This window comes from Meles meles, chromosome 8 (genome assembly GCF_922984935.1).
Source record: "Meles meles chromosome 8, mMelMel3.1 paternal haplotype, whole genome shotgun sequence".
NCBI lineage: Eukaryota > Metazoa > Chordata > Mammalia > Carnivora > Mustelidae > Meles > Meles meles.
The window spans coordinates 6306249-6332515 of NC_060073.1; the positions used below are offsets into that span (position 1 = coordinate 6306249).

Sequence of the window (26267 nt, forward strand, 5' to 3'; positions counted from 1 at the left end):
ACCCTCAGTTTGGGGTTCCAGCACGTCCCGGCATCCTTCGGAGCTCACCTCCCTGGGAAACGGCACACGGGGCAAGTCTCCATGCAGACCGAGTGCAGGGCAGCACCCCACGCAGGCCTGGGCCCAGGGCCATGATTTGTGTAACATCGGAGGCTGGGAGAGACCGGGGTGCTGGGAGAGACCATGGTGACCGAGGCGCTAACGACACCTCCACTTCTCACCTGAGAGCCAGCCGTGCAGGAGACAAGGTGTGACCAACCTCTGACAACCCGCCAGGACCCGTACGACAAAGCCAGGGGTGGTGAGGAGAGGGGGTGGAGAAAATAAACCCACTGGCTTCTTTGGCTGGCGGGGGCCCAGGGCGGGTGGAGGGCTGTCTGAGAGGATCTGGAGGGTTCTCTCCCTCTTTTAGTTATCCATGTCCTCAGATGGCCCGGTCGTACTGAGCAGATGCCAGACTCGAAGCCACCTCGAGGGGTCTGGCTCGCCTCTGAATGACAGGAGGATGACCGAACGAACGAACTCATTTAATCTTCACGGGACATTCTATGAAACAGACATGTTTTGACTATACGAACACAGAACTAAGGCTCGGAGAGGTTCGGTGACTTGCTTGAGGTCACACAGCAAGCAGGGCCCACCTGAGGGCAGTGTGTGCGTGCTCCCCCGGGCACCGCCTGGCCCTCCCTCCTGGGTCTAACCCTGCAATCTGCACCAGGACGAAGGAGGGAAAAATAAGGAGGGAACTTTATTTAATATTAAAGTCAGGGAGGGGATGAGAAGGAAGATCGGCTTCACTTGGTGATGGTGTTCCTGCAGAGAGAAGACGGGCATGAGGCTGGAGACCGTGCAGGCCTTCCCACCCGTCAGGCCCTGCGCTGTCCCGTCCCGTCCCTGCCCGCTGCGCCTGCCCGCTATGCCTCGCCACTCACGCGTTCATGCTCTTGCCGCTGCCGCTGAGCACGATATACGGCGTCTTCTGGGCCTTCTGCTTCTCCTGGAGCAAAGCCACCGTGCCCAGGGGGGTGTCGCTGGAGCTCATCTTCTTCAGAAGCTGCAGGAGGAGGGCCGGTCAGCACAGGGCGGGAGCGGGCCCCAGGCCACCAGCCATCCCAGTGCCAGCAGGTACGGAAGCCGCCCCCCGTGTCCCTGGGCACCCACCGCCTCCTCGTCCAGCTTCTTCATCCGCCGCTCTGTCTTCATCTTGCCCGAGCCTTTCCCGTGGAAGCGGTGGGACAGCTGCCGGAAAGCCTGCGGACACGGGTGGGACCAGTGTGAGAACCACCTGTATCCAGGGGGCAGGGAAGGGGAAGGGACTCACCGACCGGTGCTGGGCTGAGGGGTGGTGGGAAGGTGCTGGGAGAAGGACCATGACCGTGGCACCTTCTAGGGACTCCCCCAAATCAGGGAGACAGGTTCTGGGGCTGGATGTCCTGTGACAGGGGCGCTCGGGATCCTGAGTGCGACCCGCACACGGACGCTGAGGCCGCCAGTGGGCTGGGCCTGGGCGGGGAGCACACCCAGCTGAGGACAGTGCCAGGAACACGTGGGGCAGGGATGCGGGACAGCGAGCCACGACTCAGCCCACGGCCTGGATGTCACCCCCAGAAAGGCGGCCCCCAGGGTAGGTCAGGCCATAGGGGGGCGGTGGGCAAAGGAACCGGGCCTGTGATGGGGCCAGCTGGGCCCACCAGACGGAAACCAGGGCACCGAGGCACTGACACCTTGCAGCCCCCCGGCCGGCGGTGGGTGAAACCAAGGACCCACGGCGCAGCTCTGTGTCACCTGGGAGGCTGGGGCCCCGCATCTCTGTGACTTGGTCACCCCCGGCCCCACTCACCTCCTTGGGTGTGAGCTTCCGGCCTGTCTCGTCCACGTACTCAATCTTCACGTCGGGCTTGTAGCCGTCCTTCTCCTTGAAGTCCTGGGTGAAGCCGCGGTACTCCTCGCGCCGGCTGTACTTGTCGTCAATAGCCCTGGGCCAAGAGATGGGGCGCTCAGGGCCGGCAGCTGCCCGCGCTGCCCCCTGGGGCTCCCCCGGCAGCCCCTCCCACCGCCCACAGCCTCCCCACACTCACATCTTGTCCTCGATGCAGTACACGGCCGACGGCAGGGACTTGTTGGGTGCCTTTACACGGGCCACCTTCTGCACTGTGGTCTCCAACAGCCCTGGCGACAGGCAGCAGTCAGACTCCGGGCTGCCACCCTCAGCGGGGGCTCTCGCCAACCTCACTCCCAGCTGCGGCCCCTACCGCCTCCACGACCCAGTTCCCACCCCCTACCCTCCCCCGACCCGACCACACCGCGACCTGAAGGCTTTGCGACCTGAAGGGCAAAGCCGTCACCTCCGGGGTGACATGGAGCACAAAGGTCAGATGCGGCTATGACCACCCCAGGGCTGGGTGCACAGGCTCAGCTCCTGGGCCCCGGGGGAGCAGCCCACCGCCCTGGGGGAGCGGCGGGAGCCGCCCAGCCCCACCCCGCCGATGCCCGCGGCCCCTCACCTTTGTTCTGACACAGCAGCAGGGCGGCCGCCAGCCCTCTGTTCACGATGGGCTCCTCGTCCAGGATGGTGGTGGACGAGGCAGAGAACTGGGGCGCAGCACACGGGGAGGAAGGTGGTCAGCGGCCGCATGGGCTCGTCTCACCGCCTCCGCCCCCTCGTCCCCGGCACACACAGCCACGGTCCTTCCCGGGACCGGGCGCTGGGCCGGACTCGTCGCGGCCACACTGAGCTCTGCAGACCCCAGCCCAGCGTGCGACAGCCAGCCCCGCGGTCGCGGTCCCCCAGCAAGGAAGGGGCAGGGCTGGGCGGGAGCGCGGTGGGCGGCCGAGCTGTCCTGCTCTTCCCCCCACCCCGCCCCCCCCCGCCGCCGCGCCCCTCACATCCTGCTGCTGCTTCTCCTCGTCCAGGTTGACGGTGCTCCAGCCGATGTTCTCCTCCCCGTCCGACTCCGAGCCCCCGTTGGCGGAGCGCTCCTCGTCCCGCTCGAAGTCCTGGGGGTCAGAGACCAGGGTCAGCCCAGGGAGCCTCAGTGCCCCCCGCAGCCAGCCTAACCCTGCCGGAGCACCGAGGCTTGTGACGAGTTATGGAGAAGCTGACCAGGACCTGACTGGTAGGGGGGAGCCCAAGTAAGACCAGAGGGGAGCTAGAGAGGAGGGGAAGGTGGGACGGAGGGAGGGGAGGCGCGGGGAGAGGCAGGCTGTCCGAGGACCCACCATGAGCTCCTCCTGCTCCTCCCGGTTGCCCGCCAGCCCGTAGGTGGGGATCTCGCCCAAGGTGCGGCAGAACTCCGACGTGGCATTGAACACGATGGCCCCCTTCCGCTCCGGATCCTCGTCCTCCTCCCAGCCCCGCTGGCGGGACTCCAGCTTCTTCACAATCTCCACCACCTGGGGGAGGGAGCAGCTGTGGGCAAACCCAGAAGTTTCTGGGGAGGTGCCATTGAGACCCAGAAACCCCACGTCCTCCCCCTCTCCCTCGGCCTCTCCCCCCTGCTCGTGCCTCTCTTCAGCTGGCTTGCTCCCTCAAATAAATTAAATCTTTAAAAGAAAAGAAAAATCTATTTTCTAAAATGCATCTTGACCCGAGTGGCTGCACTTCTTAGCTTTCACTACGGAACCACGTTCTACGACAGGAACGTGTCCTCATCTGGTTCCCCCGCACGCCGCGGACGGGGCCTTCCCGCCATCACAGACAAGGCGAACACGAGCCATCGGATGCCTGTCTCCCCGAGCACGCGGGCAGGTGTGTGTCCGCGGTACCCACGTGGGAGTGGGCGTGCTGGGCCGGAGGGCACGCGCACTTGCCGCTCCAAGAATACGTCCAACGCCTTCCCGAGCTCATCAGACCCCTCCGTGCTACAAAGTGCATGTAAGAATTCTGGCTGCTCTGAATCCTGACACTCGTTATCGCCAGGCTTTGACGTTCTTGTCCAGTGACGTGGGTATGACCTGGTCCGTCACTGACCTGGCTGGCTCTTCCTTGACCACTCACGAAGCCGGGCCTCACTGGGTGGTGGTCTGTTCTGTTTTTTGTTTTTTTTTTAAAGATTTTATTTATTTATTTGACAGACAGAGATCACAAGTAGGCAGAGAGGCAGGGAGAGAGAGAGGGGGAAGCAGGCTCCCCGCTGAGAGGAGAACCCAATGCAGGGCTCGATCCCAGGACCCTGAGACCATGACCTGAGCCGAAAGCAGAGGCTTTAACCCACTGAGCCACCCAGGCGCCCCCGTTTTGTTTTTTTAAAGAGTGTGCGTGCACAAGAGGGGCTGGGGGGCGGGTGGGGGAGGGTAAAGCAGAGGGAGAGAGGATCTCGAGCAGACTCCAGCCCAGCACGGAGCCCGACACGGGACTCCATCTCACAGCACTGAAATCACGACCTGAGCTGAAATCAAGAGTCAGATACAACCACTGAGCCACCCCGGCACCCCCTCATGGGGTATTTTATCGACCATCTAACCTGCCACTTCTGTGAACGGCCCATTGAGGTCTACTGCCCCTTTTTCTGTTTTGCCCGTTTTGGTTGTTCGGATATTCTTGGCACCAACCCAATGATGATTATATACACGTGGGCGAATGTCTTCTTATGGTGAGTTTTTAAAAAAACCGAAGTTCTTAACTTCTCAGTAGTTACTGGTTTTCTCCTTCATAGTTTATGCTTTACTTTTAGAACTTAAAAAAATTTTTCTCTTGAAATAATCCAGTCACAAAAAAAACCTTCTGTGATTGCCCTTATAGGCTGTCCCTAGGGGGGGACTCCCTGTCCCAGGGACAGAAGTAGGACAGTGGTGGCCAGGGGCAGGGGGGAACGGGAGCCAGTGTTTAACGGGGACGGAGAAGAGAAGAGCTTTGAGGGTGGCTGTGGGGGAGGGTGCACAGCCCCGGGGCTGCATTTAACCCTTCAGGGGACTCGGATGTCTAAAAATGGTGAAGATGGTCAAGTCTTTGTTCCGTGTATTGCAATGAAATTTGCAAAGGGAAAAAAATCTTTCTCTGCCACAAAGTCACAAACATCATTTCCCTAGCCTTGTTCTGGAACACTAATTTGTGACTTTTCAGTTCTTAATCTATGTGTAAGTACGTCTTGTGTAAAGTGCAAACCCAATTTCACTTTTTTCCAGATGGGTAAGTGACTGTCCAGAGCGCACTTGCTGAACCGAGCGTCCTGTCCCGCCGGCACTGCAGCTGCCCCACGCAGGAGTCCGCTCCTGGGCCTTCTACTCCGTCTCGGCCCCGTCAGTCCACCCTAAGCCACTATTTTACCACCTCAATTACCACGACGACGGAAAGTGAGATCTGTTAGAGCAAAGCCCACCACTTTGTTACTGAAAGCATCTTGGATTTTTTTGGCCCTTTGGGCTTCCAAGTAAATTCAAGAATTAGCTTTTCAGGTTCCACAAAAATCCTTATGGGAATTTTCCCTGGAATTGCATTTCATTTCTTTACTGAGTCCTAGCCACAGACATGGATGTTATGGACTGAACTGTGTCCTCCCAAAATCTGTATGTTGAAACGCTGCCTCCAGTGTGACTGTTTTTGGAGACGGCCTTTAAGAAGATGACTAAGATCAAAGGCGGTCATAAGGGCAGGGCCCAAATCCAGTAGGTTGGTGTCCTCATAAGAGAAAGGGACACTGAAGGCTGCAGGCACCCAAGGGAAAGGCCAAGAGAGAACAGAGCAAGAAGAAGGCCTCAGGAGAAACCAAACCTACCAACGCCTTGATCTTGAACTGCTGTTGCTTAAGCCACCCAGTCTGTGGCAGCGTGTCACGGCGGCCCTAGCCATGACCGTCTATTTCACGTCTTCCTCACTGTCTTTGAAAGATGGGCTGCAATTCTCCCCATACGGACCGCGCACGTCCTACATTCCTTTTAATTTTGTTGCAATCCTTAATTTAATCCTTTAATTTTGTTGCAAGCTTATCTCCTCTGTTTTGCTTTGATAGCTTTACCCATATGACTTCCCCATCTCTACCGCTTTCTTGAACATGATCTCTTTCAAAATTACACTTTCTACCTCTTCCTGGTGTACGGAAACGCCACCGGCTCTCGCCTGGTAATCTTGTCCCCAGCGGCCCTGCTAGAGCCGGCGTGGTCTGATCGTCACTTCCCACCACGCCCCGGAGGCCACTTCCGACCAGGCATCGGTGACCGCCCTGCGGCCCGATCCAAAGGGCGATGCTCACCCCGAGACCCAAATTCTCCACGACACATCACAGATGCTTACTTGCTTCCTCGCAAGAGCCTCTTGTCATGGGACTCCCAGGGCGACACCCTGTCCCCTGCTGTCCTCACACGCTCTCCTCCAGCTCCTTTCCTTTGTCCACACTCACTGTCCCGGTGACTCCAGCCCAATCTGTGGCTTTAACTCCCGTCTACGCGCTTACTGACGCCGCCGGTAGCTCCGGTCTCAGCCTCTCCCTTAGAGCTCAAACTCACGCACCCCACTGCCTGTTCCACGTCATCACCGGTATTAAAAAAGCACCTTAAGGGGCGCCTGGGTGGCTCAGTGGGTTAAGCCGCTGCCTTCGGTTCAGGTCATGGTCTCAGGGTCCTGGGATCGAGCCCCGCATCGGGCTCTCTGCTCAGCAGGGGAGCCTGCTTCCTCCTCTCTCTCTGCCTGCCTCTCTGCCTCCTTGTGATCTCTCTCTCTGTCAAATGAATAAATAAAATCTTAAAAAAAAAAAAAAGCACCTTAAACTTAACCAAAACCGAACGCTTGGTTAGCTCCCCCAACCTGCTCCTCCCCGAGCTCGTCCCATCTCAGGAGTGGCCCTGCCTGTTCCTCGCCCCAGCAAACAGACCGCCGTTCAAGGAGGAACTTTCAGAGTCATCCCGAACGTCTTGTACCCACGCACGACCTCACACGCGACGCACTAACGAACACTGTTGGTTCTACGCTCAAAACGCATTCCAGACCCAGCCACGTCCCTATCTCCACGCCTGTCACCGCAGTCACCCGTCACTCCAACTGGAGGACAACAGCAGCCTTCCCTGGCCTTCCTCAGAGACAGAACTCCACCTGCCAAGTCCACTGCAACGGCAAGCGTCTGCCCGGTGTGGCCTGTGACCGGCTCCTTCCCCGTCACTCTCCCCGCAGCTCCTGACAGTCAGCCACGCAGGCCTCTGCCAACTTCCCGAGCCAGCGCGGTGGCTCCCGCCTCGGGCCTCGGGGCCGGGCGCTCCCTCATCTCGGAACTGGGCCCTTACATGGCTCTGAGGCTCACTTCACAGATCTCAACTGTCCCCTCCTCGGGGAGGCCCACCCTGAGCAGCCGACTTAAATGAGCGCGCTCCTCCTCTCCCCCTCTCCCCGCTCCCTTGCCTCTTCCTCTTTCTGCTCGCAGTGGTTCTCCCACCAGACCTATCTTTGTCTTTCACGTCTCCTCAGCAGAACGAAAGTTCCATGAGGAAGGACTTCTGCGCTCTCGGCTACGGCCGCTCATCTCTGACCCGCTTTACGGCAGGGGCGGACGGCGGGTGGCCCAGCACCAGCAATTCCGAGTCCCACTGTCCTGGCTCGTGGCCGGGCCCGCTCACCGAGTGACCCCGCTGCTGCTGCTGCTGCTGCGACGGTAGAGCGGCCAAGACCCGGGCGCCGACGCCTCCGACGCCCCCGCCGTCTGCCCGCGCCCGCCCCGAGGGCACCGTCCCAGGTGGCTGCCCCAGTGTCCTCATGGCCTCAGTCTTGCGGACTCCACCGGGCCAAATCGGACCCGGCTCTCAGGAGTTAGAGGCCTCCCTACGCCCCTCCTTACAAGCCCTTCTCGGCTTCTGTGCCGCCTCGACCTCGGGGGCCGCCGCTTCCCCTCCACCTCCGCAGGAGCCCCTGCCACTCGAGCCCGCGGGCTGCCCCCGGGTTCCCTGCTCCTATCTCTTGCTTTCCTGATGTTGGGGGAGGGGGTGGGATGACAAGCGTGGACTGCGGAGTCAGAACGTTCAAACCCCAGCTCTGCCCCTTACCAGCCACGTAACCCTGGCCCCACTTGCCTAAGGCCTCTGTGCCTCAGTTTCCTCATCTGTCAAACAGAGAGAACAGAAGCTTCCCCACGGGTGCTGCTCTGAGCATGAGCAAGGTGGCCCACAGGGCGGGCGGGCAGGGCCCGGCTCCGGCTGGCATGACCACAAGGCCCCACCGGCCTCTGCTCAGCTCGCACCACCAGGCCACCCCTCCCAGGACACCCGCCGTCTCCGCCGCCCAAGTGCCTGGGCTGCCTGCCCACCTGCACCCCGAATCTCTGCGAGGTCGGCGGCTCGGTGTTATTTAAGTCTCGGCTCAAAGCTCGTCCGCCGCAAGGTCTCCCCGGGATGGCGGACGCAGGCCAGCCCTCCAGCCACCTGCTCGGCCTTCCCACGGCCGGGCTGCAGGCTCCAGGCGCCACCGGGGGTGCGGTGTGTGCACGTGCGCACCTGTCACCCGCTGTCCAGCTGTCCTGCCGTCCCGCCCTCCAGCCGCAGCTGGAGAGGAGCACAAGGCCCCTTGCCGGCCGGCTCACCAGGGACTCTCCCGCCCCGGGACAGTGCTCACTCGCAGCAAGCGCGCCGCAGCCAGCCACAGAAAGGAAGAAGACAGCAAAGGCTCCGACCGTGAAATATCTTAGAGCAAAGATATTGCTTGAACTTAAAAACATCCACTAACAGCACGACGTTAAACAAAACAGATGACCCAGACTGGAATGCAGGCGCCATGCTCGGGGGACAGGTCACCAGAGACGCGCCTGTCCGGAAGGCCCCGGGGAAGCCCGAACGCACCCGGCCCGGCCCGCCGCGGCCCTCACCTTCTCACCGCTGTCTCGCAGCTGCTGCAGCTGCCGCAGGCGACGCCCCTTCTCCAGCTGCTTCTGCAGCTCCAGCTCCGCCTCATCCTCCTCCAGCACCTCCGGGGACCCGGACCCCGGCGCTCCAGCCTCCTCTGGAGGAAACACAGGAGACCCCTGCTCGGATCGCCTCCTCGCCCCGGGGGCCCTCGGCCCGGCCCCTGCCGCCCGCCCGCGGCTTCCCGCGCCCCCGCGCCCTCACCGTCATCGCTGATGTCCATGTTCTCCACGCGGGTGTCATCGGACTGCGGGGGCTGCGGGGCCGGCGCCTTCTCCTCTTCCTCGGGGGCCTCCTCGTCTGCCTCTGGCACCCGGCGCCGGCCTCGGCCCCGCAGCCTGCGCAAAGGGGCCTCTCCCGTGAGCGCGGGCCCCTAGGCCAGTCCATCCCCTGCACCGCGACCCTGTTTCCAAGCCCACCTGGAACCGAAGTCCCCATCCTGAGTCTGGTCTCCGAGAGGCAGCAAGTCATCGGCCCGCACCACCACCTCCTTCTCTTTCTTGCGGATCTTCTTCACCCTCCGTTTGGTCTTTTTAAAGGTCACCTGAGGGGAGGAAAGGAGAGATGAGACTTGAACCGGGAAAGTGGGCCCCCATGCGCCTCCAAGAATGAAGACTTTAAAATTTTTATTTTTCACTAGAGGGGTGAGGGAGGGAGGGACAGACGGAGGAGGGAGAGGAAGAGGGAGAGAAAGTCTCTTAGGCAGGCTCTGCGCCCAGCACGCAGCCCCACGCGGGGCTCCATCCCACAACCTCGAGGTCAAGACCTGAGCCGAAATTAAGAGCTGGACGCTTAACCGACTGAGCCGCCCGGGGACGCCGAGAATGAATACTTCTCTAGCATTCCTCCAGGCCGGCCTCCAACCACTTCACACACATACACAATGTGTGCAGCCGGTGTGATCTCATCCCACTTGCGAGATGAGAAAAACCCCGGCACAGAGAGGCTAAGTTCCCTGCCTGAGGCCACCCAGCTCCTAAATGGGAGAACCAGGACTGTGAACCTTCTCTTCGGGCTGCAGAGTCCTGCCCTTCATCACACGGCCCAGCAATCTAGCCCCGGGTCTACCTCTGTGCTCATAATCAGCCCAGACATGAAATCCACACCCCGCCGTAACATTACCAGCCAGCCACACTGTCACTAGTCCTTGCACCGGCCCTCAAGAGACGGCTCCTGCAACCTCCATTCCAAACCTGAGGCTCACAGGTAAGGGACTCCCTGGGGCGCGAGCTATGTTGCAGAGCTCGAACTCAAGCTCAGAACCATCCGTCCCGGCAGTCCCTGTTCAGTGTATGGTCACTGCCCCCCCCCCAGCACCTCCCCACGGCTGCCATACACCGCTGACCACGAGGACCAAGCCCCCCCACACTTGCCCTTCCTCCGTAGCGCCCCCGAGCTGCACATGACCCCGGAGAGGGAGGAATCCCCGCCCCAATTACGAGGTGCGGGTGCAGGCCGCGGGTCTCACCATCTCCTCGGGCGTGAGGTACTCAGAGGCCAGCCGGGGCCCCACGGTGCTCAGGGACTGGGCCTGCAGCCGCAGCCTGGCCCGGATCTCCTCCAGCTCCCGCTCCCGCAGGCCGTCAGCGCTGCCGCCCTGCTCCAAGCGGAACGAGTGTGGCCGCTCGCCCTCGAGCTCCTCGTCATACTTGGACAGGATGGAGCGGGGTTTTTGCTGCAAGACAACAGGTGCTGGTTGGGACCCGGCCGGGCTCCTGAAAAGCCACAGAGCCCCCATCTCGCTGCCCCGCCTGCCTGTGCCAAGTCATCCACGCTCTCGTCCTCTGCGTAGGGCAGGTAGTCCGGCTTCTTCTTCCGGAGCTCCACGTTCTTCTCTGCCCGCTCTTTGTCTAAGAGGTTCACGTTCACCAGCACATCCTCCTCCTCCTGCAGCACACCTGTGGACAGGGCAGGAGCGGCGGCCCTTCACGCTGGCCTTGACGCAGCAGCGCCCACGCCCCCCCACTGGAGCCCGGAGCTCAACCCACCTTTGTCCTTGAGGGTGAGGATCAGAGTCTCCCCTTCTCGGAAGGAATCGATAGCATGTTCCACGGTGAGGCCCTGCAGGTCCCGGGCACTGTACAGGTCCTACAGGGGAGGGGGGGCCGTCCAGCCAAGTCAGGAGCCCTGACCCGCTCAGCCCTGGGATCCCAGCACCCAGGACAGCAGCGCTCCCGTCCCCTGCCCACAGCCGCCGCCGTAGCCTCACCTGCCGCCTCTGCCCGAACTCCTCCTCCACCAGGGTGCTGACACCGAACTCCTGGTCCATCTCCTCCAGCAGTTTGGCCTGTGGGATGGGAAGGGGGTGACCTATGACCTCAGGCCATTCACCATCACTGGAAGACACATGCGGTTTTACGAAGTGGGAGTGCAAAAAAGGGAAGGAAGGCCCTATGCGCCAGCTGCTAAGAATCCAGAGCAGACGCCAATGACCGCGGACCTCTGACCCCTCTGAGCCCAGTCCCCTCCCAAGGACAGGTCTCCGGCCCCACCAGCCAGCCAGGTTACGAGGCACTGAGCGACCACCCCCAGCTGCCCCGGTGCTCACCCTCTTCTCTGCCAAGTCCTTCTCCTTCTGCAGCTGCCGGCTGCGCTCGATCCAGGCTGCGGTGTCATCCAGCCAGGGGTCGTCCTCCCCCAGGGTCTTTATCTTTCTGAAGAGAGGAGAAAGCGGTCTTCCGGGAGCCCCACTCCTGTTCCCTGCACCCGACTCCAGAGCTCCTGGGCGGCCTCCTCAGGGCCTTCCCTTCCCGGCCCTGCTGACCCCCTCACCCCAGCTTTTGGTTCAGGAGACGCTTTTCTTTGGCGGCCGCCAGCTTTTCCCGTAGCTCTTCTCTCTGTCTCAAGGCCATGGGGTTGATGACCTCGGCTGCCACGGGCTCCTCCTTGGTGCCCGCCTCTGGAAGGGGGGCCCAGACGTGAGGCTATGCCTGCCCATGGCTGGTGGGGAGAGGAGGGAGCCACTCACCCTGCCCCTTTCCAGCTCAGGGGGCCAGAAGGGGCCAGGCGGGGGGGGGGGGAGGCGGGGGGGACGAATCCTTCACGTCCGTCCTCCCACTTCAGCCCCCCATTTCCACATCACCCCACACAGCATGATGGGATCCTCCACGGCTTACAAGCCCCCCCCACCCCGCAATCACGCTTTAGGAAACAAACAGACACAGCCAACACCTGCTCCGCCCAGAGGGGTCTGCGGCACCTGTGCTCGTGTCCCGGCCTGGCCAACGCGGAGCTAGCACACGACAGCAGCCCAAGAACTTAAGAGAATCAGCCTATTCCCAGCCCCCATCACGACTGCAAGGACAGCCCTTGTGCCTACTAGCAAGTACATATGTGTACACACACACACACACACACACACACACACACACACGGCGACTAAACGGTGCTGAACCTGAGCCATGACCCCACCCTCCTCAAAGACCCCTACAGATGGTCCTCTGCCTCCACCCAAGGGTCCTCCCTCAGCCCCATCCACCGGCCCCCACTCACCCTTCTTGACGGCATTGACCTCCAAGGGTTTCAGCCCCAACTTTGCCCGGAGTTTACTGAGGACAAGAAATAAGAGCGTTAAGAGCTGTCAACGAAATAGGGACATCAAAAACATTTCTGGACAGACAAGGGGTGAAACCAGGAGGTCCTAAGGGTCCCCAAAGCAGGGACTGACCCAGGCAGCCTAGGACGCTGCGATGGACACTGGCCTCCAAATCAGGGAACATGGGCGCTGGCCCGGCCTGCCCCCCACCAGCAGAAGGCCAGCTTTCCGCTTGGCTCTTAGCGTCCTCTTCCATAACTCAAATGGTTATGCTCCAATTCCAATGAGAATGCTTTGCTGGGTGAACGCCTCCCCCGCACCAAGAAAGCTGCCCCAGAAGCCCTCTGTCTCGGAATAGAAAAGCAAAACATGAGCGAGACCCAACTTACTTGGTCTCCTCGATGCTGAGTGACGAGGCATCTCCCGAGCTAGGTTTGGAGCTGGCGGCTGGAACAAGAAGCGGGACTCAGGAGCCGCACTGAGGGCCAGCGGCCGCATCTCTGGCTCTGGCTGCAGGCAACCCCTCACCAGCTCCTGGGCCTTACTGGGACACCCGAACACAGCAGTCCTCCCCCACCCCTGCCGCTCCTCCTACCTCAGTCCCAGTCTCTTGAGACCCCGACTCTCTACATGACCTTCCTCTCCTGACCCAAAATGTCCAACCTTGCTGCATCCTTCACCTCGGCCTCCGCTCCACTTCCGCACACTCCGTTTTCAGCCTGCCCTGCCCTCCTTGGCCTAGCTCTGATCGACAAGATCCTGTCCAAACGCAGAGACCGAATCCCACCTCCTTCTTGAACTCCGGCTCAATTACGGATCGGAATGAACAGCTCTGCCCCGACTGCCACAGCCCCATCGCTCACTTCCGGGTCTGTTTCCCCGCACAGGTCGGGGACCGTGTTAGGAGCATGCCTGTGTCCTCTGTGCGGTTCATCCAGTCAAGAAATGCATTTACTGGTCCCTGATTTGTGATGGGTGTTGAGGAGGCTGAGATAAGCATTTCAGACCTCCGCTACCCACATCATGATCAGCAAATAACTTCACGAAACGCCACAGACAGAGGCAGGACACCATCAGCTGGGGCTCCCCCACCCAGCTGCCATCACGGGTTCATCCTTCCTGCTTCCCCGCCCCACAACCTACCTCCTCCCCTATAGCTCATCTGGACGCTGGATCCCAACCTCTCCAAGCTCTCTCCAAGGTCACCAGCCTTATTTCTAAATCCAGTGGATTCTTTTCTGCCTGATTTTCCTTCATTTTCTGTGGCGCGTGACACCATCAATTACTCCTTCTTTATCTCTGTTCCCATAGGCCCCATGATACAAGATTCTGCGATTCCCTGCCTTTCTGGATACTGAACCACCAAGCATTTTTGTAGCATCGTGCTCCAACTGCTACTAAAATGTTGGCATTTCTTAGGTTCTACTGGCCACTCCTCACTCTCTCGGTGTCACCTAAATTTGCCACCTAAATACCCACGACTTCCACACGGCTCTATCCAGCCCCAACCCTGTACATCAAATGCAACATTCTCCAAAACTGAACTCTTTCCCCTCAAAAGTCCGCTTCTCTCCCAAAGTCCTCAAGGCCAACAGACAACACAAACACCTACCCAGTTGCTCAACCCAAAATTCAAGGAGTCCTCCTCATTTCCTTCTCCCCACCCTCATCCAAGTGTTAAGCTCTCTTAATTCCCCCTGCAAAACGGTTCAGTCTGTTTAGAGGTCTCCCCAGCCTACTGCTACTGCCTGGCTGCAAGCCACTATCAGCCCTCACGCGACCTCCAGTCTTGACTCCTCTTGAGCCGGTTCTCAATACAGTGATTTTTGCACAATACGATCAACTCATTCCTCAGCTCAAATCCATGGCTCTCTGCTACCCTCAAGACAAAATTCCAATTTCTATAGGTCCTTTACGGTCAGAACTGTTTCATATCTCTCCTATGACCCCTACACCATCTGCCCAATACCAGGTTTCTTTTTGGTTCTGCGCATGCTAGTAGGACTTCATTCATTCATTCATCCACTCAGTATTTATTGAGGGTCCGCGATGTGCCAATTTTGAGAAAACAGAAAATCTCTGCCCCCGCGGAGCTTAGTAGACGAAGACAACCTTTAATCCCAAATAACCGGAGGAACACTCTTTAATAAGGGATGACGAAGACAGCCTCGGGGTGTCTCCGCGGGCTGCACACCCAGGCCAGCCCGCCTGCTCTGGGACCCCCCCACCCCCCGCCCCCGAGCTCGCCCCGCCCCCCAGGCCCCGCCCCTCACCAGCCTCGTAGCCGTCATCGCGCTTTTCTCTTTTCACGCGCCGCTCAGAAGGTTCTGCTTGGCTGCGCTCCCGCCCGTGCGCGCCACTGCGGGCCTCAGCTTCGGCCCCGCGCCGCCCGCCCCCGCGCTCGCTCCCACGCTCCCGGCTCCGCTTTCGACGTTCGCCGCCGCTGCTCCCGCCGCCGCCGCTCCGGTGCTTGTGTTTTTTGTGCTCCCGGTGTCGCGGCGGCTGCTCGGTGGCGCCTCCAGTGCTGGCCGCCGTCGTCGTCCCGGACGCCTCCTTCTCCCCGCGGTGCTTCTTTGACGACCCCATGGTGGTACGTCCGCCCAGAGCCCGGCCGCCGCCGAGCCCCGACGACGCAAAATGAGAACACTTCCGGGTCGCCCGGCAGCCGCTGTCGTGTTGCCGGAAACCAAGAGTGGCTGCTTCCGTCGTTCGCCTCGGAGCCTGCCCCAAAGGCTCATGGGAAGGCCGGGATCGGGGCCCAACTGCGCAGTTGCGGCCGTCTCGGTCTGGGCGGCGGTCTTTAAGCGGGCGGCGTGACTGCGCATGCGCTCCTGGGCGTGCGTGGACCCCAGTCTCAGAGCCGCAGGTCTCTCAACTATAAGTCCTGAAAGCAAGCAACCTGGGAGCTGGAAGTACTTCCTGGCGGCGGGACGCTCCGTACACATGGTCTTGCCGTTTACAGCACCTGCCGCTCCCGTAGGCGTCCTCCTAGTGCTCTTCCCTGGGTCGTGGCTCCATCGGGTGTGGGACGACACTTATGTTCTGAGACCCTTCCCCCGCCACTGCCGCTCTACAGGCCAGCCTCCGAGCCCCTACAACAATAGGGCAGCAAATGCTGCCCTCCCTTCTTTATTGGATTTTTGTTTGTTTGTTTTAGGCCTATTTATATGAGAGAGCACAAGCCGGAGGGGCAGGGAGAAGGAGAGAAGCCCGGAGCTGGACCCTGACATCACGACCGGAGCCAAAACCAAGAGTGGGAGTTTTAACTGACTGCCACACCCAGGCACCCCCCGCCCTGCATTAGGTTTTTTCATCTGTGCTCTGCACGTCCTAAAACTGAGCAGAAAATTCAGCACGTCTGTGTATGTGAGCTGCCTACCCCTCTGGGCGGGTCTAACTTGAAGCTACTTAAAAGTTAAAATCCCAATTTATATAATCCCTCCTCATCCCCCCACCCCACGGTTGCTAGGTCTGGAGGCCCCTGTGCAACCCATCTGTTAACAGTGTGAGGTATGCACCCCTTTAAAGGTCCAAACTCCACCCCCCACCCGCCCAAGTTCTCAAAGACAGAGGCCATTCGGACCTGTGTTCACTCTCCCAATTCCTAGGACCCAGCCTATATGTTGGAAAAGGGGGTGGAGGAGTTGTGGCTGTTGCTGTGTGAGATGACCCCCTCAGGAGCAGCTCCGGAACCCACGCTCCTGGGTGATGGGACAAGCTAAGCCCGCTGCCCACCTGCTACCTCCCACTCCCAACCTGCAGCCTCTGCCAGGAGCACCAGAAATTACACGCGGTGTTTTCCATAAAGCATTTAATTGTTTTCTTAGGGGCTGGACTCTTGGTTTGGGCTTGGAGTGAAGTGCCTGTCAGGCTGGCTTCCACTGCGCTCTGTCCTTGGGAGACTCTCGGAAGAGTGCTCCATTCTCGCCCCCATTGACCTGTGGCTCCTTCAAGACGGAGACCCAGATAGAGACCATGAGCTCTAGCTCCCCACGCCCATGCCCAAAGACACCGGGCTTTGGGAGAGAAAAGGCCATTATTGCCCACGTGGTCTCAAATTTGGCTGCTATGCTGTGTGGACTCTGAGCAAGCGATTTCCCCTCCTCAAGACTCAGTGTCCTTACGAATGGGCCTCAGAATCCCTGCTGTGCACCAGGTTGTCCTAAAGCAGAAGGGACGCTATTTGCGGGGTGATTAGTGTGCCGCCCATAACAGGGCCTTGGTGTGTGGCCACTCCGCCGGCCTCTCTGTGGCTTACTTGCTCCTGTGTCTTCCAGGAAGCCCCTGCCCCTCGGGTCCTTTGTTTCTTTGTTGGGATCTGGAGAACATACCCTGATCCTGCCTTCCTGGGGGGACGTGAAGGACAGGGCCTGGGGGAAGGACTTGCTGGCTGCTAGAGCTAGGCAGAGTCCTTCAGGCCGAGTGGGGCGGACCAGGCCAGGACTGGGGCTTAGATTGAAGGCGGATCAGCGTGGTTGCCCACGAGCTTCCTTAGCTTTTTCCTGGGTGTCCAGCCCAGGCTGGAGGTGGGTAGGGAGACAGCTCGGGGAGACCCTGTAGGGTACCCCTTCCCCCTTGTAGTGGGCACAGTGGCTCTTTGGCTAGCTGGGTGGCCTCACCTGGGTTTCCTGGAGGCGCCCTCTGTGTCCCCCTTTCCTGCCTCAGCCAGCAGCTGCTCCTCATCCAGTCCCAGTGCTGACAGCACCTGGGAGAAGCGCCGGGTGACCGTGAGCCGGGCGTTGACCTGAGTGGAGAGAAGGTTCCTGCTTTCCACCAAGGCTGCTGAGGACAAACGGTGCTGGGATACGGAGAGGGTCTCGGGGCCTCTAGATGGACAGTGGCCCGGGGCCCCGTCGGGGAGGGCCCACTCTCGCCTTACATCCCTACCCGCTCGTCCCACGAGAAGCGCCGTTCCCAGGGAGGGAGCATGCTTGTCCGGGTGCTGGTCCTCACCTGCATGGCCTGCTGGAACAGGTAGGGCCGGGCCTGCACCCTGTGCTGGATGCCTCGCAGCTCTGCCTGATACTGAGCAAAGCGCTGTCGCTCCTGCCGCCTGCGGGGAGGGAGACGGGCCTCTGGGCAGCTAACCGTGAGCACAAGCCATCTCCACCCTTCAGTGTACCCGTCCTCACTGAGGACACCTCATCCTCCCCACCCTTACCTTGCAAAGCGATTTCACTCCCCTCCTTGCCCTGGATTCCTCCTGAGGTCAGTGGGGTGGAAATGATATGCTCCATTTTACCCATGATGAGCCTGAGGCCCAGCAGGGTTGAGGGACTTGCCCAAGGTCACACAGCTGCGAAGTGAGAGACTGAGCCCAAGTCCACAGGCCGTCCAGCCAGGGCTCACCCAGCCTCCCGGCCACCCTCAAGGGAGAGGGACCAGCACTGTCTTGGGAGCAACAGGCATCTGCTTGCACAGCCCCTCCTCTCTCTGCGTTAACACCCCGAACTCTCTCACAGTGCGCCTGCCTGTGAGAAATGGGGGCGGGGACCGTGGCTTTGGGCAAGACCCCGCTCTGGGGTCAGTTTTCTCTGCACTGTGGCAGGGTTTAGACAAGTCTGTCACCATTCTCTGTGGTTCTTTAAGCACACAACTTAGAAAATGGGGTGGAGGAATGACAGAATTATGTCGCAAAGGAAAGAACACTTCCTGAAAAGATCAGGGTTGCCCGGGGAGGCACGCGTCCATTTACAAAAACCCGGTTTGTGCGCTTGTCTGACACGCGTCTGCGCATCAAGCCCAATACCCGGGCAGCAAGAGGGGCCTTCTGGCCATACTCCACACAGGGCCAGGAATCCTGTGAAGCACGGGAGAGACGTTTTGGGTTGTGGTGGCAGCTCCCAGGGAGGGGAGAAGCAGCCAAGGCTCCAAGACCGCAAGCAAACGTGCAGGAGCCCCGTGGAAAAACACTGCCTTACTGAGCCAGGACCCTTGGCTCTGTGCCAGGGCAGGAACCCTCCTCCACTTGCAAAAAACGGATGAACTTGAAAACCCATGACCAGGAACAGAAGTTATTGCATTCAAGGCTTCAGCATTCAAGAGGTAATTTCAGCAGTGAAAAAAGGCGGGGGTGGGGAGCGAGCTGGCATTCAGCCTCCGTCTCGACTATGATGTCACGCGTATTTTTCCTTCTTGATTCTTGATGCTGTTTGTTAGAATTGAGAGGAAGTCCATGTCTTGGAGCCCCAAGCAGAAAGGAAGCCTGGGACTGGATTCAGCCCTGTCCGACATCTGGGAGGAAAAGGAAGGCACACAGCCTCCCTACCACAGGGCACCCTCTCTTGAGCCCGCCCCCCCTGCGCAGGGCAGAGCCTTTGCACCTCAGAGAGAGCAAAAGTCACAGGATGTAGGGGCTGAGAGCCCCGTGGAAAACATCTGCTCTCCAATAGAAAATAAAAAAAGGTGTGTGTGAAACACTCAACCTACTGACATCTGTCCCTTGGAGTTCTGAACCTTAGGCTTCCCGCCTTATTGAAAAAATAAACACGCAAACCATGAACTTGAGGTCTGGCAAGGATTCCTTTAAAACACCCCTGACTTCTTAAGAGCCCTGGTTTTCTCATCTTCAAAACTGGAGACGATAAGACTGAGCCTCAAAGAGGAGGTGATCAGAACCCTGTTGAGTCCTTGGTGACCCCGCAGCAGGGCAGGGACCCTCTGGTCTCTTCGCAGTGCTCCACTCAACCTTGACCTAGCCCTTCTCCCAGGATGAAAGGCGATGAGATGTGGAAAGGGCTACCCTGCTGCCGGCTGCCTCCAGTAGGTACTTAATGTCTGTGGCACCGGTGATTGTATTTATTTGTGTTATCTGTCTCACTAGGTGGGGCTTTTGGACGAAGACGCTGGTACACTTTCTCTACAGACCGGCCATTCGAGCACTTGGAGACAGGGTGGACGGTGGCTAAGTGGCTGTCCAAGGTGGAATCCTAGTTTTGCAGCTCATTTGTGAACTTTGGTAAATTATTGGAGCTCTCCGAGCTCCATTTCCTCCTCTGTCGAATTATGGGGCTGACGGTAATGCCCACTTCGTGGGCCTGTTTTATGAGTCTAAAAAAGATTTGCTTTTAAATACACATTTGCCTGGTTCTTTTTAATGGCCAACATATAGGAAGAGAGTAAAATAGAGGACTTCACCGGACGGCAAACCAGGGCTATTGCCAGGCATTGTTCCCGTGCTCCGTGAATGATTTCAGTAATAATCTGTATTTTTTTCAGTAATATCTGCATTTTGATAATAAGCATGCCTGGCTTTTGAAATCGGAAGAGCAGGATTTGAACACGTGGTAACGCCTATAAGCCATTTTAACCGTGAGCTTCTGACAGCTGCGGGATTGGTACTGTTCATGGGATGAGTGACCTTGTCTCCGCCCCTTCTCCTCCCCTGCCTGTGTCTTCATCAGTGGCCCGGCCTGCCTGCCAGGGCTGGAGGATGGTTGTGGAGACTCAGCCCCAAGGAAAAGTGAGAGCCAGGTCTCTGCTTCGCCCTTCCTCCGGCATCTGACATCCTGCAGTGCCTCCCTGCCCTCTCCCCACCAGGCCCTCCCAAGCCCCGGCTTCCTACCTCAGCTCGTCCAGCTTGCGCTGGGTGGCCCCCGGCCCCCGGCTCCCTCTGGGCGCACAGGCCGCCAGGCAGCGAGCCACGTGCTGCTGGACCCGCTGCTCACGGGCCCTCCGCAGCTCGGCCTGCTGCCGCTCCTCCTGCTGCTGCCGCTCCCAGGCCTGCAGCAGCCTTCTTGGGTAGGGAGAGGGAAAGAAGAGGGTGGGAGAAATTGGGGGGGACCAGTGGTCTCGTGGGCGACCAGAGGGGGGGACCAGGGGCAGGGAGAGGAGTGTGGGGGCCTGAGGGAGGGATGGCAGGCCTGGGGGTTGGGGCTTGTCATGGAAGTCTGACATGATGAGGGCTGCATCGGGGCCTCAACCCTCACGCCCACCTCAAGGCCTTTCCTTACTCTTCTGGAAGCCTTCTCCCACTCCAGCCAGCTGTGTGCCCCAAACTGAACATCCTCAGCCCTGTGGGGCTTGGTGCCCCTGTGTCCTCACCCGTACGGCTAACTTCTCCTGGCAAAGCAACTCTCCTGAGGACGGGGCCAGATCTTGTTCTTTCCTCCGACCCCCCATCTCTGGTAGGAATTAGGTTCATGAGTTTTGGTTAGAGGGACAGACAGACAGATGAATGGATGGGAAACAGAAACAAAGTCGTGAAGGGTCAGTGGATGGATGAATGGTTGAGTAGACACGTGGCTCCACCTGGAACATTCTGCCCCTGGCTCTGGTGGCCAGTCCCTTGTCTATGAGGTAGGTCCTTGCTCAGATGTCAGAGAGAGAGTCCCTGACCACCCTTTCTACCTCCCAGGTATTTTCCCTTTCTAGCTATACATTTTGTTCATTTCTTTATTAATTACCCTTCATTGCGCATAGAGTGTATGCGAGAGCAGGCTCCTTGCCCTGCTCTCCGCCACCAGCGTCTCCCCAGCCCCTAGGACAGTGCTTCACATAAAGAGAAACTCAGTGTTGGTGAATTCATGCGTGATCCAATCACGGCTGGACAAATTGGAGGGTAGCTGCGCTCATTCACTTGGCACGTATTTCTTGAGTACCAACCAGGTGCCATGTCCCATGTAGGGTGCCAGGGAGGCTATAACCGATAAGATCTGACACCTGTCCTCTCGGAGAGCTCTAAGCCTGTACACAGGGAGAGACAGGCACCCCGGCACCCAGTGCAAGGCGGTGTGGCAAGAGCTGCGGCAGAGGCAAGCACAGGGGAGAGCTTCCTGGAGGGCGCCTGGCTTGGGAATCGAAAGATGCATCGAGTTAGCTGGGTGAATGAGGGAGAGGGGCAGTCCTGAGAGAGGAGGGAGGGAGAGCATGGGGGCATTCTAGCCCTTCTGACTGGCGGGTGTGGGAAACAGGAGCCTCCTTACCCAGAACTCTGGGCTTTGTTCTGAGTGCACTGGGAAGCAAGGGAAGCAAGCAGGGGTGACAGTAAGAACCGAAGGGTGCTATACAATACGGCTATGGATTCTCACCTGCCACTTCTAACCAGTCACCAAGACCTGCTGAGCCGGTCCCCAGATATCTCGTACATGGATCCCCTCTCTGTGCATGTGGCCAGTTGGTTCGGGCCCTTATCATCCCTCACCTAGACAATGCAACAGTGCCCCTTCCCAGGCTTCCCCCTCTGCTCTCATTGTCTTTTGTTCAAGCCCCAAGTACAGCCGTTGTCTAACTCTGCTGCCCTCATGGCCGTCTTGCCCATCTGCCTCTTTTTCCAGCAGACTTTGACTTTCTTAGGGCTGAGGCTGAGTCTTTTTGTCTTCACCTCCTAAGCACCCATGAGTAGATATTCAACATATGTTGCATTAATCATTTAGTGAATAGGCTAATGGATGGAGGGAAGATGGGAAATGGATGAAAAGTGGTTTGTGTCAATAGACACCTGGCCAAGCAGACAGATGTGGATGATGGATGGATGGATGGATGGATAGATGGATGGATGTGTGGATGGGTCGATGGATGGATGGATGGGGATGGTTGGATGGATGGGTGGGTGAGTGGGTAGGTGGATGGATGGATGGATAGATGGATGGGTAGGTAAATGGATGATGGGTAGGTAAATGGATGGACGGGTGAATGGATGGGTGAGTGGGTGGATGGATGAATGGGTAGGTAGATGGGTGAATGGGTATGGGCGGGAGGGTGGATGGATGTTTGGATGATGGATGGATGGATGGATGAGTGGGTAGATGCATGGACATATCCACAGAAGATTGGATGACTAGAAGATTAAAGAATGGATAAATGAAGGAGTGAATGATACAGTGTCTCTGGAGAACTGGCTTCTTCACTACTCCCAGCCCTTTCTTCCCATCCTCCTTTTTCTTCCACCTTACCTTGTGGCCTCCTGTCGTTTGTGGAAGGTACGGTTAGGAAAGTTGGCAAACAGGCAAGTCTCTTCATCTTCCAAGGCGTAGGTCTTCCCACTCCGATTGGAGGCCTGGACAGCAGTCCGCAGAGCCTTCCAGGGCTGCTTTTCACGGCCTATCCACAGTGGGACAAGTTAGAGAGTAGCCTCCCTCCCAGCCTACTGGGCAATCCCGCCCAGCAGCTGGAGCACAGCACAACCCTCTCTTCCCAACTCAACCTCTCTTCCGAACTGTGTAGTTCTCGGGACCCAGGCATTGACAGCCCACACTCACCGCCGTCCAAGTCTTGCTGTAACTGCCTCTGCAGCTTCTCCAGGTCCCACGGCCCCTCCAGGTCCTTGGCCCTTGACTTCCTCCTCTGTGATCCTCTGAGGTTGGAGCTCGAGCTCTTCCCCTTACACTGCAGGTCACCCTCACTGGAGGCCTCCTTGCAGACGTTGGACCCCTTTCTCTGAGAACCAGGCCTCCTTCTACGGGGGGCCCTGTGCTCCCCCTCCTCGGCCTCCTCTGTCACCTCGGCAAACCGCTCCTCTTCAAAGATCGACCCCCTCCTGAGGAGGTAGGGCAGTTCCCCAGGGCTCAAGCCCCTGTCTGCCTCCTCAGCACCCAGGGCTTCCAGCTCAGTGCCTTCCTCAGACTCGGATCCTGACCCTGACCTCTTCCCAGACGGCCGGAGGTCCCACTCACTGAGCCCCTCCAGTTCTTGGCTCTTCCCTTTGCCGGGAGAGAGGGGGCTGCCACCGCAGGCCCTGAGCTGCTGGCTCCTCTCCAGGTTTGGCATCTCTGTCTTCCAGCAGAAGCCGTGGGCCTCTGGGACGGTGGCCGTGGACTTGCACCTGGTCTTATACTTGAGAAGTGCTTGGGGCAAGGACGTAACTTGGTAGCCAGGGGCCGAGAAGGAGCTAGGCTGATGCAGAGCTCGGCTGTCAGGGGTGAAGCTCTCCCAGGCCCATTGGAAGGGGAAAGAGGGTTTCCGAGGAGAAGAAGGGATGAGACTGAGGAAGGAGAGGACAGGGAGCAGGGGTCAAGGTGCCGGCCCCCCCATGGGGGACCCAGCCTCCCACCCAGCCTGTCGCACAGCTGCTTACTCTTCAGCCTCAGCCGAGCCATGCCCTTTCTTGTTCCGGGCCTGCGGCCTCCGGTTCTTCGTCGTCGTCTGCCCTGCGCTCCGAGACCTTGGCTGCTGGCCCAGAATCACACGATCGCCACTCCCAGTCCTCCCCTAGGTGAAGACAGGAGAGGAGGCCCAGCTCGGAGCAGCCTCCTGGACCGCTTCACACCTTCCCCCAGGGGACCCTCCTCACCTGTGCCCCCTTGGCTGGATTACCACTAAAACTGACTGATCATTACTACTTCCAATATGCAAAGATGCTACTGAGTACCTGCTGGGTGCGCGGGACTTTCACGGATCACTTAACTTTCCCAAGGACCCTCTGTTCCGCTGTTATCTCTGTGAGATCTCCTCTCATCCCAGATGAGAACACTAAGGCTCAGAGAGGTGACATCACATGACCAAGGTCACTTGGCCAGTTAAGGGGAGTCGGGATCGGAACGCGTTGAGTCTGTCCCCAGAGCCCAGATTTGTCACCATCGTACAATGCTGCCTCTGGGTCAGGGTTGGCTCCTCCGAATGCCCCGTGGGGACATGTCCCCATGGGACTGTCTAAGTCCAGGTGGCAGAAACTCATTATCTTTCCCGAAACCCACCTCCTCCTGCGGGGGTCCCCACATCGCTCCACTGGGAGCCTGGGAGTCACCCCTGGGTGTCTTCCTCGTCTTCACCCCGAACGCTTGAGGCATCCCTATGGTCCCTGCCTGCCTTGGGCCTGGCTGTCTCTCACCTGGCCTCAGCTCCAGTCTCCCTCAGCCCCGGCCTCCACACCCCCAGGCAGCCAGCCTGCCTCCAGGCAGTTGGAAGTGCCCCCATGGGGCCTCCCTCACCTGCTCAGCCTGGGGGGTGTCTGACAGAAACTTGAGCAGCCCTACAGTTGTTCCTGGAGCCTGGAGCCACGCGTCCTGCCCTGGTCTCCCCGAAGTGGTCCTGCTCAGCGGCTGGTGGGCGTTTCGCATATTGGTGTCCTGCCCCGTCCCCCACCCGCACCTGCCAGCCTTGGAACTGCCCGCCCCACCATCTCTATGGCAACCAGTTCTCCGCCAGTCTCAAGGGCGCTGGCAAAAAGCAGGCCAGGGAGGGCCCGCCAGCGTACGTGAGGCCAAAAATGTACATGGGGCCGATTCCTTCTGGGGCGGGGGAAAGTTCAGCCGGAGGCTGAGGCGTAGTCTAGGCTGGGAGTCCCGAGGCCTGGGGCCAAGCCCGGCCTCTACGGCAACTCTTCACACACCTGGTGTGAGTCCCCCGTCCTCACTCGGCCTGTGTTTCCCCACCTCCCTGTGCAAGCGACCTCTAGACTTGACCATCTGGAAGGGTCCTCACACCCTAAGAAGGTGGCCAGGTGGTGCCTAGGTGGGCTGTCTCTGCCCACCTACCTCCTGGGCTGCCGGCCCGCCCCCGGCCAGCCCTGATGGAGGCCTTACGGTAGCCAAGCCGACCTCTCGCTTGGCCTCCCAGGTCCTGACTGAACAAAAAGGGCCAGGAAGTTGAACACCATGCCTAGGGGGAAGCAGCAGGCAAGCAGAGCCCAGAGAAGGCTCCAGAGGGAGTCAGAACTTTTTAAAAAAAAAATGTTTGAAGATTGTATTTATTTATCAGTCAATAAATAGAGAGCAAGGGAGAGTGAGCATGAGCAGGGGAGAGGTAGAGGGAGAAGAAGCAGACTTGCCGACGAGGAGCCCAACATGGGGTTCGAGCGCAGGACCCCGGTCTCACAACCTGAGCCGAAGGCAGACACTTCACTGACTGAGCCACCCAGGCGCCCCAAGGGAGTCAGAGCATTTAAATCTTACCCCAAACTTCTAAGCATCACCAAAATGCCTTGACATGATAAATCCCCACGGGATGCCTAGGGCTGACCCACGTGACCAGCAGCTTAATGATGCAGGGCCAGGCTGAGGCCCTAGAGACGGAGCAGCAGGGCTGGAGGCCTGGCTTGGCCGCTCACCAGCTCTGTGACCTTGGGCAAGTCACCTCTCCCCTCTGTACACCTGGCCATCGCAGGCCCATGCTATACGGTTGTTGCAAGGATTAAGTGAAATCATAAAGGCAGTGCACTCGGCAAATGTTGCTAATGATTCCTTCTGACAATAACGGACCATTACTGGGAGACAGCAGCCCACAGTGGTTAAGAAAACAGAGGAGGCCCTTGTGTTCACGTCCCAGCCCAACCTGTGCCTCTGTGTCCTCTAGGAGAGCGTGGGACTGGGTATAATGGCGCCTGCCTCCTGGGGTCACGTTCACAGACACATCGATAGACAGATACACATTCATAGATACATTCATTCATAGACGCAGGTCCACAGAGAACACTCCCCCAGCCCGTCCTAACTGCTACGAAGAGCTGTTGCTTCTTAGGCAATGGTGCAGCCCCAGTGAGACCAGTAAAGGCAGCAGATCCCACCAGATGCCCTACCTCCAGGCATGTTCTTCCCTGAGCTTTGTTTCTGTGGACTCTCCTCTGCTCTCAGACCCCAGCCCAGCTGACCTCCCGGATGAATTCTGGGCCACTCCTTCCCAGGCAGAGGGCAAGTATGGGGCTGGAAGGTCAGTATTTTCATGAGATGTGTGCAGACCTCTTCCCTTCTCTAGACACTCTCCCTTGTCAAGGGAGCTCCTCCGGTCTGACACAAGCCATCCTTCACCTTGCGTCCATTCCCAAGTTTATACATGTCAGCCCTGACTTGTCCCCCAAGGTCCAGACGCCTATCCACCAGCCGCTTGACACGCCACTTGGATGATGAGTGAGCATCTTGGCTTGGCATGTTGAAAGTAAGGCTTTCCCCATCTCCACCAACCTCATATCCATCTTTCCCGTCACTCGGACCAAAGCCCCAGCGGCATCCTGGATTCCTCTCTCACTCTCCACACGCCATGC

At 59.0% G+C, this 26267-nt stretch overlaps 2 protein-coding genes across 3 annotated transcripts; both read right to left on the minus strand.

Moving 5' to 3' along the window:
* Positions 1–515: 515 nt before the first annotated feature.
* On the minus strand, positions 516–15018 carry SART1 (spliceosome associated factor 1, recruiter of U4/U6.U5 tri-snRNP). Of its 2 annotated transcripts, XM_046016261.1 has the most exons (20): positions 14626–15016; positions 12742–12799; positions 12310–12365; positions 11590–11716; positions 11366–11471; positions 11027–11104; positions 10806–10905; positions 10573–10715; positions 10286–10492; positions 9237–9361; positions 9022–9155; positions 8781–8914; positions 3220–3393; positions 2887–2997; positions 2505–2592; positions 2079–2169; positions 1841–1976; positions 1162–1251; positions 933–1054; positions 516–813 (listed from the first exon to the last, which is right to left on the minus strand). In XM_046016261.1, the coding sequence occupies exons 1-20, from the start codon at positions 14936–14938 to the stop codon at positions 795–797; spliced, it is 2412 nt and encodes an 803-aa protein (XP_045872217.1). In that variant the 5' UTR covers positions 14939–15016; the 3' UTR covers positions 516–794. The 2 variants fall into 2 exon arrangements, with proteins under 2 accessions (XP_045872217.1, XP_045872218.1); XM_046016262.1 differs by lacking the exons at positions 516–813; positions 933–1054; positions 1162–1251 and having other exon boundaries at positions 1840–1976; positions 3220–3409; positions 14626–15018.
* A 105-nt stretch (positions 15019–15123) lies between these two features.
* On the minus strand, positions 15124–24505 carry LOC123948544 (testis specific 10 interacting protein). The gene is made up of 9 exons (XM_046015760.1): positions 24486–24505; positions 24220–24412; positions 23367–23500; positions 22552–23273; positions 22246–22393; positions 19917–20087; positions 17306–17405; positions 16972–17096; positions 15124–16299 (listed from the first exon to the last, which is right to left on the minus strand). Exons 1-9 carry the CDS (start codon positions 24503–24505, stop codon positions 16176–16178), a joined length of 1737 nt encoding a protein of 578 aa, XP_045871716.1. The 3' UTR covers positions 15124–16175.
* Between the last annotated feature and the right edge of the window lie 1762 nt (positions 24506–26267).